Source organism: Xenopus tropicalis, chromosome 1, assembly GCF_000004195.4.
Source record: "Xenopus tropicalis strain Nigerian chromosome 1, UCB_Xtro_10.0, whole genome shotgun sequence".
Classification (NCBI taxonomy): domain Eukaryota; kingdom Metazoa; phylum Chordata; class Amphibia; order Anura; family Pipidae; genus Xenopus; species Xenopus tropicalis.
Window position 1 is genome coordinate 180,983,135 of NC_030677.2, and position 12,594 is coordinate 180,995,728.

The 12,594-nt window shown below is 39.6% G+C and overlaps 1 protein-coding gene across 1 annotated transcript in view; it reads right to left on the bottom strand.

Annotated features, from left to right (window-relative positions):
* vcan (versican) overlaps positions 1–12,594 on the bottom strand; it is a 78,938-nt gene that overhangs the window by 29,612 nt on the left and 36,732 nt on the right. Inside the window, exon 7 of the mRNA XM_002935704.5 lies at positions 6,987–8,324. Coding sequence (XP_002935750.2) covers positions 6,987–8,324 — 1,338 coding nt within the window. The remainder of the gene's footprint in view (positions 1–6,986; positions 8,325–12,594) is intronic.

Sequence of the window (12,594 nt, forward strand, 5' to 3'; positions counted from 1 at the left end):
CGAGCCACTGGAGCAAGGACTGCATCCTACAGCCTGCATCAATAGCGGTCCTCGATACAATGGAAAAATCAAACCTGCCCGATTGACATCTGGATGATTTTCATCCAGAAATCTGTTGAATAGGCCCATCAGAGAGCCTCCATACATAGGCAGATAAGATGTTAAAATGGTCTGAAGGGCCCAAATTGGCAGCTTATATCTGCTGGTGTATGGCCAGCTTTAGGGCAGTGGCACACAGGGAGATTAGTCACCCCGTGACAAATCTTCGTTACCACGGGCGAGTCATCCCCCTGCAATGCCATCCCACCGGCAACAATGTTAGTCGCCTGCGGTAACGAAGATTTGTCGCGTGGCAACTAATCCTCCCGTGTGCCACTGCCCTTAGGGTGAAGACACACTGAGCTACTAGTAGCAGCTACTTTTTCACGGATACTAAACTGGTCAGAAATTACCCTGCCTTATACAAAAATATAAAGACAATACTGAGAATTGCCTCTGCTAAAATACACATAGAGACAATTATCAGTAAATGATCAGCTATTTTATTTAGTAGTCTATTTTAGTAGTCAACGACAAGTGACATGCCATCCCACTGGCAAGAATGTAAATCGTCAGTGGGATGGCTTATGCGTTGCTTCGGTTTTTCAAAGTCGCCTTGACTTTGGGCCATTTCGGGAAACTGAAGTGACTCGTATGCCATCCCACCGGCAATTTACACCCTTGCTGGTGGGATGGCATGTCGGGGAGATTAGTTGCCCGCAATAGCGAAGATTTATCACGGGCAATAAATCTCGCCGTGTGCCACTGCCTTTAGAAAGGTATTACTGACTGCTTCCAGAGTCTGCCTTGCACAAAAATGTCCATTGTTCAACTTCTTCCTTCTACCACCATTTGTCTCCCTTCAAAGTCATCCTCTAGTTTGATAATAAGCTAACTAGAAGTCAGTAGGGGATGTGGCCAAGTGACCAAGGGGGTTTATTTTGCTGAATTCTTATGTCTAGTATAAGAATTCCACTGTACTAAGAACAATCAAACTAATATAAAGTTTGTGGCGTTTCTTGACCACTTAGGGCCCTCTTGCAAAATAATATGCAATATACCGAGGGGCTCAGCGCATAATGTAAGCACTACCTGCCTGCCCCTCCCATTCTGAACCCGCCCCACCTGTTCTGCACCCGCCCCTGATGCCCCAACTCCCCGTTCGACAGCTCTCAGGTAGGGGAGCGGCGGCGGGGAGGGGGTTCACTAATCTATAGAAGAAGCAGACCCCTGGGGTCCAGGACCCCTGTCCCCCGCTGCATCTGCTTTCTTTATAGTTATTCCACTGAATAAACCACAAATATGCCTGATCATGGACATGCATTTAAAACACATATCATAGAAATTATCATTAATTACTAAAGCTTAGTCTCCAGCCCTGATAGTTTGTTCACATGAGCCTTTTCCCACAAGCACTAAAAAGATTGCTGGCTTGGTCAGAAACACCTGGGTAAGTAGAGGTTGTGCACTAAGACATCTGGTTTTTCTTGCAGTTATACAACCTGCAAAACACAAGTTTTGGTATAAATTGTTGACTATACCCATGCAAGCCAGCAGGAACTGTTTATTATTCTGTATGTTATCTACTGCCACCAGCTTTATCGTAAGGATATGGGAAGTATAAAAGACCATATAAAGCAGATCTGTATTAACTTTTTTAAGTTAACTCAATAAACCTTTATCTCTTTCTAAATCATCACAGACAGCTTTTATAAGTACGGATGGGGGCCATCAACAGTTATTTATTTCAGAATGTGAAGTTTAGACATGCACCATTTAAAAATTATGCTAAATCTCTTTTTTTCTTGCTGCAAAGCACTAATTTATGGTATCACAATGTACAAGCTATAAGCTAAATTGGTGGTTATCCCTGCTGCTGCCATGTATAGTCTATGCCATTAATGCCCATTTTAAGTTAATCAAAATACTAATAACACTGCCAGAATGCTAAGGGTGATGACAAGACAGGCTGTAGTTAGTCAGCAAGAATCAATGGGAGCTGGTAACACCTTACAGAAGCTAAGGAAAGCAAAATTAAAGTATTTAATATATCCATTTCCTTACACTTTACTAAGAGCAAATTTCAGTATCCTTGTATTTTCTACCCGACTAAAAAGACTTCCTTTTGCACATACCCTGGAAGGATTTACCGGTGTAGGGTTTATTGCATGGCCTCCTTATATATATATATATATATATAAATATCATATCCTCCGATAAGCGCCTCCTCTCTAGTGCGAACAATCCCAGCTTGGCCAGTCTTTCCTCATAACTGACACCTTTAATACTCTTTATCAGCTTAGTTGCCCTTGCCAAGCGAGCGGATCTTCTCCCGATATCCCCCACCTAAGGGTGGGCAATATCGGGAGAATCCAGGCTAATACGATCATTCAGCCCTGGGGCCAAACGATCGAATAGTTACGACGGGTAAAGGCAAAGTCGGTCCGGGGGCCGCATCAACGAGCCGATATGGTTCCCCCGATCCGACTAGATTTTTTAACCTGCCCAATCGACATCTGGCCGATTTCAGGTCGAGCAGTCCCATCAGTAGTGCCCATACACGGGCCGATTAGCTGTCGTATCGGTCTAAGGGACCGATATCGGCAGCTAGAATTGGCCCATGTATGGGGACCTTAAGTCCCATTAAGGATATAAGAGGCTTGCATACCCTTACATTTACCAACACTGAATCTCATTGCCACTTAGCCACACTGCCAGTCTGTCCAGACCCCCCTTTGAGCATCTGTATAGTACTGTGTCATCACCAAGCACATGTACATTGCTTGCCTTCCCAAAGCCATTCATAAACATATCGGAGGAACCCATACAGAACCACACAGCACACCTAGAACCTACTACAATTAGATAATGCAACAATGACAACAACCCTCTGTAGTTTACCGAGTTTTCTATCCATGTATATGTGCTGCACTGTACCAAAACCTTTGGAAAAATCCAAGCATATTTACTATTGTCTAAGTTACTACTCACTTCATCCTAACAAGCAGGTTAGTTTGTTTGACATGAACTATCCTTCATAAAGCTATGAACAATATTACTACTTCACAATATCTAAGAGCTGCTGTACTTTTTGGGTCGGTTACTGCAGGAAGTAAATTTTTTCTGCCTCTCAACTTCTTTTAAGCTTTCCTAGCAAGGGACAGTTTAAAAATCCATAATGTTGTGAGGAGAAAAAATTGGAATGCAAAGGAACCTTGGGGAATGTGAAAAATGTTCTTTCATATAGTAATGGCTTGGATTTAACTATAGCTTGCTTATGAATGTTCCCATGTAATTTCACCTTTCAGGTTAAATTCAATTTGAAGCTTGTCCTTAAAATGAGTACTGTACAGCTTGTACAATAGTACCTAGTAAACACTGTTAGCAAATTGTGGCCTGCATTAGAATTACAAAGCAAATGGCACTCAGACCATCCTCGCACAACTGTTTGATTTCAAAGCAAAGCACACATCTGTATTTCTCTTCCTCCAGGCTAAGGCTTGGGATGTGGAAATGTTCAGATAATTGCCTTAACATCATGCAGGTATGTTCAATTACTGAGACATCTCCAACTCATGAAGCTTAATGATTCCTCCTGCCACTAGTTCTGGACATATGAGAGCAAGGCAGCACCAGAAAAGAAAATAAAGATATTCCCTGACGATTTGTACTGCCACGTGGATTAAGCAAATAAAGAAAAAAATATAAATGGAGAGGGTTCTTTTAGTTTATTGTCAGACATAGTGATTGTGTGTGCTTCTCTCTACAGCTTTAGGAGACACGTGATAAAAAGATATGGTCTGCAACTCCATAATGCAGAAAATACTATTGAACTCTCTGTACTAGCAATGCAGAACCCATTGTCTAGAGAAAAGGTAAGAGCAGGGGTAGAGGGCATCAGCCATATCAGGTGGCAGAGGCCTCAGAAATACCCGAGGATATATTAGTGGCTTAAACGAAGGACAGATATTTTTTCTGCTGACCATTAAGCAGGAGACCAATACTGTGACAATACTGAGATACCCACAGCCTGCAATGCCAAGGCATCCAGGAGAAAGCTGTAGCACCAACATGCTTACAAGTTGTTGGAGTGACATTAGCCTCAGTAATTTACATATTCTCTAAATAATGTAAACATAATGCAAACATGGCTGTATAACTTAGCTGAGCAGACAACATCCTTAATGTAGCTGGTCTTGTGGGTCATAAAACACTACAATTTGCTAGCTTGTGGCCTACAGAGGCACTTAACCCTTGCTTTGAACGAATGACCTCAACTGTATTTGAAATAAAGATTTAGTGAAACAGTTACTTGGAAGTAATGGCCATATATATGCCCTGAGTAGACAAAGGACTAAAGAAATACTTCAAGTGTGTAATCATTGTATCGGAGACTGTAATGTTCCCTTGGCAACAAGGGCAAGACAGAAGGGAATGTGTATGTTTTCTGAGAACTGTATGTAATATGATGGCAACACATCCTTGTATCTAAGGAAGCCTACAATGGACGGTAGAAAATGAGAGGCCAGCTAAATGAAACTCTCAAATTGTGGGAATTGCAGTTGGGTGATCTCATAATAGAGAATTCGGCTTGTTAGGCACTCTTCTTTCAACAAAGCAGGACAGAGAATTAGTCTATTCAGGCTATTAGATGAAAGTTTTATAAGTTGTAAATCCTACCAAGGACTTCTATTGAGACCTCTTGTTCTGAAATAGAGTCCATAAAATTCAGCACTGACAAGCTACTAAATACTGGGTAGACACCAGACTGCATAAGGCATCCCAATAAAACTGAAGCTCTATAAAAGACTCTCTGCCCTATAAACCATAATGTTCTTTCTTTAATGCCCATATGAAGTAGCTAAGGATGCAGGGAGCGTTTATATTAGTAATATAGGGTTATCCTGAAGTATGCAACCGCTAATGGGAATGGATAAAAATAAAAAGAGCACATGTCTTATAGACATGTCACTAAAAGGGTAGTGGATGCTTGGAACTCATATCCAGCAAGAGCAGTGCTGGTTAGTTTAAGTACAAGGGAAGTGTGAATTGTCATACCATTTAAAGGGGTGGTTCCCCTATAAGTTCATTTTTAATTTGTTATAGAAGGTCCTATTCCTAGTAACTTTGTAATTGGTCTTTATTTTTAATATTATATAGTTTTTGAATTATTTGCCTTCCTCTTCAACATTTTTCCAGCTTTCAAACGAGGGTCACTGACCCCCGCAGCTCAAAACGATTGCTCTGTGAAGCTACAATGTTATTATTATTGTTACTTTTTATTCCTTATCCTTTTATTCAGAACCCCTCTTATTCATATTCCAGTCTCTCATTAAAAACACTGCCTGGTTACTACGGTAAACAAGACCCTACTTGCTGCTAAAATTCTAAACTGGAGAGCTGCTGAAATAAAACCTTAATAACTGAAAATCCGAAAAAATGAAAATCAGTTGCAAATTGCCTCAGAATATAATTGTCTACATCATACTAAAATTTTACTTGAAGAGGAACAACCCCTTTAAGTAAAAGGCACCCTAGCACGTTGTGTCCCCTGCTCCAGAATCCCCCTGCCCCAAGCTAGGGTCATTTAAGGAGATGCTTATATATCATTCAGCCAAACTCGGGCACAGTGAGACAACTAATTGCACTACATTCTAGGTGCTTCTCAAGGTGAAAATGAAAATGCAATTGGATCAGGGTGCAAAAAGCAAAAGAAGGGATTTGAGTCTATTCCTAAGCTCATGTAAGTGACATGTAAGCAGCCCAGTGCATGTGATATTCACAGATATTCACTGTTAAAGGGCTGTAGTCATCTTGGGCTGGTACAGACTCTCAAAACTTAATGTCTAGCATTTCTACCCTACTTCTTTGTTATGGTCTAGTTTGCTTTTATTAAGGCATGTACATATGCTATCAACATAAACATGTGTTGCTTATATTAAAGACTATACCCATAAAAGTCTATTATTTGCATTATTTGGTTTTTTAACTTCAAACCGTGCTGTTTTTTTTTTCAGTACAAGTGAAGTTGCTGGCAAAGCTATCTTCCACCAAAGCAGGTGTTCAAATTCCTTTCTATCCAGACACCCTATGACTGTACTTTGTTCTCAAATACCCCTCATGACATCACATTTCTAGTTAATTAAAACTCAGTCCCACATGAAAATTGTTAACATTTGTACTCAAATTTCGTTTCACACACTTAACTGCCCTTTTTTCCCATGTGACTGATAGAACTAGGTGCTTAATTTTTCTGTTATCTCTTTTATTCCCTGGAGTTTATCCATGTAATGAGTGGTTTATAATGCCATGCCTTGGCTTATTAAATTCTGCACCTGTTGCTAGTGCCTTTTTGGAAAGTTTATGTCATTTATTACACCTATTAATATTTGCACCTGCATTCATTGCCCAGGATCAAACGCTAGCTTCTAAATATATATATCAGGAAAATACATTAGCCTATGCTTGTTCAAACCTAAAGAGGCTGATAGAGATTCAAAGAACTCCAAGGCTACATATGTCTGAAATATGTGATAGTCAGAAGAAGATCTTCATCATGATTAGTTCTTCAATATAATGCATTCACAAGCAAACAATATTTACTGGTCTTGGCTAACTTGATATTGCTTAGCTCATTAATGTAATCTATTTCAAGCAGATGAATATGTTCAACAACTTGTACTGTAGGGGTATAATGAGAGTACATAACATGGGCACCAGATTTAAGACATCACCTTAACTTATCCATTTTGTTATTTATCTGATAACAGACAAATCTTATATTAAAATAATATTTTACATAAAACCACCATAACCGGTAGGTTTTCCTTGAGTGTAATATAAACTATCCCATTGGAGCATAAAGGTACTTTAAGGAAGGAATGACATTGATACAAGAGGTCAGATGACTCAATACGAACAGCAAAAAAAAAAAAAAGAAAGTGTACCTGTCACATTTTCATTAACTTCTACAACGATCAGATTGATTGGTATCTGATTCGAATCTTCATTGTGTACATTCGTTTGAGTCTCATCTGAGGTGTCCTCGCATTCTGGCTCCTGGGTGGGTTCTTTTGCAGAAGTTCCGCTTGTCAGGTATTCTGAGTCAATATCTTGCTTCTGTTTGCCTGTCATATCAGATTCAGTTGTAACTTTTAGATGAGAAATAGACTCACCAATCACTATTGTTCCCTTGCTGGTTTCCTCATCGGGTTCCACATCTATCAGATGTGGCTTCTGGGTAGAAATAGGAACAGGTTTTGGTGTTATCTGTTCTTCGACTGTCTCTTTATAAGTGGTGTGTGTTTCGGTTGGTTGTTGTTCTTTGATTGTAGAGATGGCTTCAGGAACATGCATGTCTAAATGTGATGGTTGGCTTGACTGAACAAGAAGCACTGGTGGTGATGTTGTTTCTTCCACAGCAACTGCATAACTGTCCTCAGATTCTACAATTCCATCCTGAGTGACAGTGCTCTCAGGCAATGTTGTACTTTCTAGTTCAAGTCTACTGCCTTCATCTGTGAACTCATCTTGATGGGCTGTAACTGTACTAACTACATGTTTGTCTTTTGAAATTATCAAGTCTGTAGCCACAATTGGCTGGCTACCTTCCTCAGAGGAATCAAAGCCTGAAGTTACTCCAGGCTGCACAGAGGTGGATGTTTTGTACACTGTAATTACATCCACCTCAGGCTGTGTGCTTGAGGAATCAAAATCATGTTTTAAACTACTTACTGTCACAACACTATCAACGGGTTCTTCAGGTCCTGCTTCTATTTCTGGTGGGCTGGTAACAATGTCATCACCAACAATCTTATGATGTATTATAACCGTTGGGATAACTTCTTCAGTTTTGGCTTCCATTGACCCTTTTGGGGGCTGTGAACTTTGATATAAAACCTCTTTTGTCAGTTTTATGGAATTATCAGTTACAGAAAATTGTTGTTTCACAGGAGACTCTGTTATTTTTTCGGTCTGATCAGCGGAAGATTCTATTACATCTTGGCTACTTTCCAGTTTAGAAGCCGAGGTACCCTCTTCTTGAAATAATAGAGCTGATGGATCTGTTGGGCCTACTGTTTCTCTCTGTCTGGCATCAGCTGTAACAGTTGTTTCTGCTTTCAAATGTGAAATGCTTTCTGTTGCAGGTTGTCGTCCATGAGAATAAACAGACTTTGCTGTTACCTTTTCAGGTAATTTTTCTACTGTTTTTATAATACTGGCGGTTGTTGCTTCAGTCGGAAATATCAATCTAACAGATACAGATTCCGTTATATTCCTTTTGCCTACAAAAAATAAAGGCAGAAATCCAGTTACAATTGTTTTGCTTGTTGACCTTTATTATACTCATGGAAAATGTTAAAATAAAATTGTAATAAAGCTGTGGTTTATTATATTTTTTTCAGTAGCTTGTAAACACTTCTTGCCAAAATATTATGTTAGAAAAAAAGCCATACAACATTCAATGGTTCCCTTATTCTTAAGAATAAATTACCAAAACAATTATACTTTTATGCCCCAGTACTTGCTTTCAAACATTAATTTCCTGTTCTTGCAAATTGCCTCAAAACTTGTTGTAAATACTTACAGACACGTTTCATTATTTTCATTCTAACTTAGTTTGCAACACATTATTAATTAAAGGGGAGCTATCTCGAATGGGGAAACTGGCCATTTTGATGTAGTACCTTCAACCTGTTTTTTATAATATACATTAAAAAATTGTTGTAAGAAGTGGGTGTAATCAAACCCATCTGCACTATGACATTCCAGCCCCATGTGGCCTGCAGAAATAATAAACACACCCATTCTGAGAGTCTAAATGCTGCTCCAGTATAAATATATAGACTTTCACTGGCCTATAACTCAAAGTCCTCTAATACCTGCTGAATGTAACCTGGGATGATGTCAAACACATAACTATTGAAACTAATTAATGTATTTCCTACCTACACAACTGCCTGATTTCCATCTTGGAAGGGCACTTGTCTCCAAAGTCTCTATGTTGGTCTTTGTACCCAATTCCCCATTTGAGGGATGTCCGTTATACAAACAGGAGATAGATCACTTCCCTTTTCACTTTCTATCTTATTTCACTTTCACTTTTGTTTTCCTCCCTAGCAGTAAACCACTGTGGTCAATACATGATACAAATCTCCGGAAATCTTGAGTGCAGCAGGGTAACTATGAAGCACTGGGCCCCTCTGCAAAAAAATCTTTGGAGGGTCCTGGCACACACAACCCAACGTGACCCACTAACCCACATACAGGAAGACAATAATGTTTGACTGGATTTGAAAGCAAATAAAGAAATGTCCTGCTCTCTTGTTAATAATAATAATTACTGATGACAATGGCCGTTAATGTTGCAGAAGTTAAAAAGAGTTGGGAAGTAGAAACTGATTGAAGAGGTTTCACTTCCACCAATGGTCAAATAGTGAGCTAAAAAATGACAAGGCTTTATATCAGTGGTTGCAAAACTTGAATTCCCAGAATCCTCTGATAGTGAGACCTGACAGGGCATGCTGGGAAATGCTGTTAAAGAAACAGTAACATCAAAAAAGTGTAGAAAGGTAATTACAATATAATGTACTGCTGCCCTGCACTGGTACAACTGGTGTGTTTTCCCCAGAAAGACTACTATAGTTTATATAAAAAAAAATTCTGTGTAGCCACGGGGGCAGCCATTCAAAGTAGAAAAGGCACAGGTTACTTAGCAGATAACAAATAAAAACCCATTTTATTTTACAGAGCTTATCTGTCTGCTATGTAACCTGTGCATTTTCTCCTTTTTTCCAGCTTCAATGGCTTATATATATAAACTATAGTAGCGTTTCTGTAGCAAACACACCTGCTTTACCAGCGCAGGGCAACAGTACATTATATTTTAATTACTTTAAAACACTTAATTTACTGTTCCTTTAACACCCTTTCTACCCTCATCCACTTGGGGGAGCAGAAGGTAGGACTATAATTAATGAAGCCCATATTGTGTATTTTTCTCCTAGGCCTGCTTCACAGTATCTTATATTAATAATAGTAACTCTTTACCGCCTTAATAAGCTGGAAGATATCATGAGTCACACAATTATTAATATTTCCACCCATCCATTCCATCTTGGGGAACTGAAAAGGGGGAAAATGAACCTTTAGTAACATCATGCCTTGCACATCTGCTCTAAATTAATCAGTGTAGTATAACCCATAACCTGCCTTGTTAAGCAGTGATCCCTTTTGTATACAAATAACAGGATTTGAAGGATGTGAATTGCTCTCTATTTGTGAGTTGACATCAAACCTTCAGACAAACACTAACGATAATACAAATGTGCTGTAGATTTTTATTTCATTGCTTGCGTTTGGTATTGACATTAGACATGCCATTAGTGCTTATTACAGGTTTCTTTTTGTGTTGCTGCTTGAATGTTGTGAGTGGCAGTAAGCCTTGTGTATTGTGGTTTGCCCTATGCATGTAGCAGTTTGGACTTAATACACTTGTATTATGTGCTGTATTCTTTTCATGGATGCTCCCGACTGTGGCTTTAGCCTCCAGCATTTAGGGGATCCTGGGGAATTGTAATCCAAAGCACCTGGAGAGCCTTTAGTTGGCATCCTTTCTGTAACACAAGCCATGACGGGCTTCTATGTTGTAACTGTACTCGCTTGTATAAAGTTACAAGGTTCATACTACTGTAGGCTAGCTCACTTAGGTTTTCTTTACATTTCTCATGACTCTGACCCAGTTGATTCAATTATTAATCTTCGCTGCAGAATGGCAAAGAATCAGTGAGCCTTTTTCATTTACTGTGGAGGTCAGGGTTGTGCTAAACCTGCTCATGTTTTTCAAATAATCCCGCTAGCATGGAAGTCTTTCATTCTGAAATGACCTGGGGCCCATTATTTATATAAAGATAAGAGTCCAGCATATGTCGAAGCAAATTCCCAGAATCCCGTGACAGCCTTGTCCTAGTGTTGACACGTGCTGTGCTATACTTACTATTCTCTACTTTTACCACCAACTATTGCTTTATGGAGCTTTTCTATGCACGCTGCTATCTGACCCCGTTAGGACAGTTCTGCTAGCATAACTACTTGATTCTTTGTACAGTATTTAACTCTAAAGCACAATATACCAATACAGATTTAGCACATATATTTGCTCTTTCTGCCCCTATCCCCAAACAACTGCATACCTCACAGACTGGTGAAACTGGCATAACTTCACCAACAACTTACCCTGTACATTGTTACACACTGGCATGCCCTCTGCACACTCCTAAAAAGGCACATTTTATAGGAATGTAAAAGGGGAAGGGAGATAGGTTAGATAGATTGATATTTTAATTTAGATGGCCATACCCATGCCAGTTTTTGGGATGTTCAGCTGGAAGGCCCCCTGTGCACTGCACAGTTAGATATATATAGGGATAGATAGATAGATAGATAGATAGATAGATGGGTATATATATATATATATGGTAAGATGTAGACCAATGACCCTATGTATGTGGTATTACATAGACAAACTGTGTTTCTAGGAGGTACAGCTTGAGGATCAACCGTAAGTCTAATCTGCAATTAGCTTGGGGCAGAACTACACCTCCCTGTCCTTAAACAAATCATTAGCCATCCATGACGTCCATGACCTTCTTCACATCAATAAAAGGCTTAGGAAACATTGTAGGTCTTTTTTCTCTGTGTTCGTATTATCATATGAAAACATGTGACAGCACCAAAAACAACACAATCTACACGCGGCTTCCATTGCTTATTGCTGGGCGCTTTCGCCAGCATCAATTTTCCCTGCAGAAATCCAGATGTGAGTGATGTCACCCACCGATTACAATGCATTAAATTGTAGTGAAAGGGCGTGCCGCCACCGCCAGCGCGATGCTTCAGAAAATGCCCTTGTTTTCAGCGATGCTACAGGCTAGAAAAGGGCATCAGTTTTTATTCACTCTCTCTACATCCTCCATAAAAGTATATTTTATTTTTAAAAATACTGATGAGCGCTTTTGGTGCTGAAACATTTGTTCTAAAGCTGTTTGGTTTTTTTTAAAGTTGGAATAGAGTTTTTATGGGGAAAATGAGAAACACATGTTTGTATTGGGAGTTTAAAGATCCCTCTAGCTTTAGTGTACATGTGGAGGAAAGATCATGTCGTTTCCTTGTTAAAGCCCCTAACACTTCAGGAGTAGGAGAGAATGACCCAGGCTTGCTGTGGGCCCAGAGAAGCGCCCATACTGTATCTGTACCCACTGATACACATACAGCTTTCCCACACAGGGGACAACAGCTGTACTGCTGTCAGGAAGTCATTCAGACAATAGAAGCTAAAGCGAGAGACAGATTTAATAGCAGATATTATATTTAAAGGGGCGGGTCACCATTTTGGGAACATTTTTCCCACAAGCCCCTATTGCCAAAGCATTTGAGCAATAGGGACTTGTTTCAATAAAAATTATTTGAAAAGACTCATGTGCAACACACAAAACTGAGTACACATTGACACTATACATCAGGAATCTCCAGCCTTTTTTACCCGTGTGAGCCACA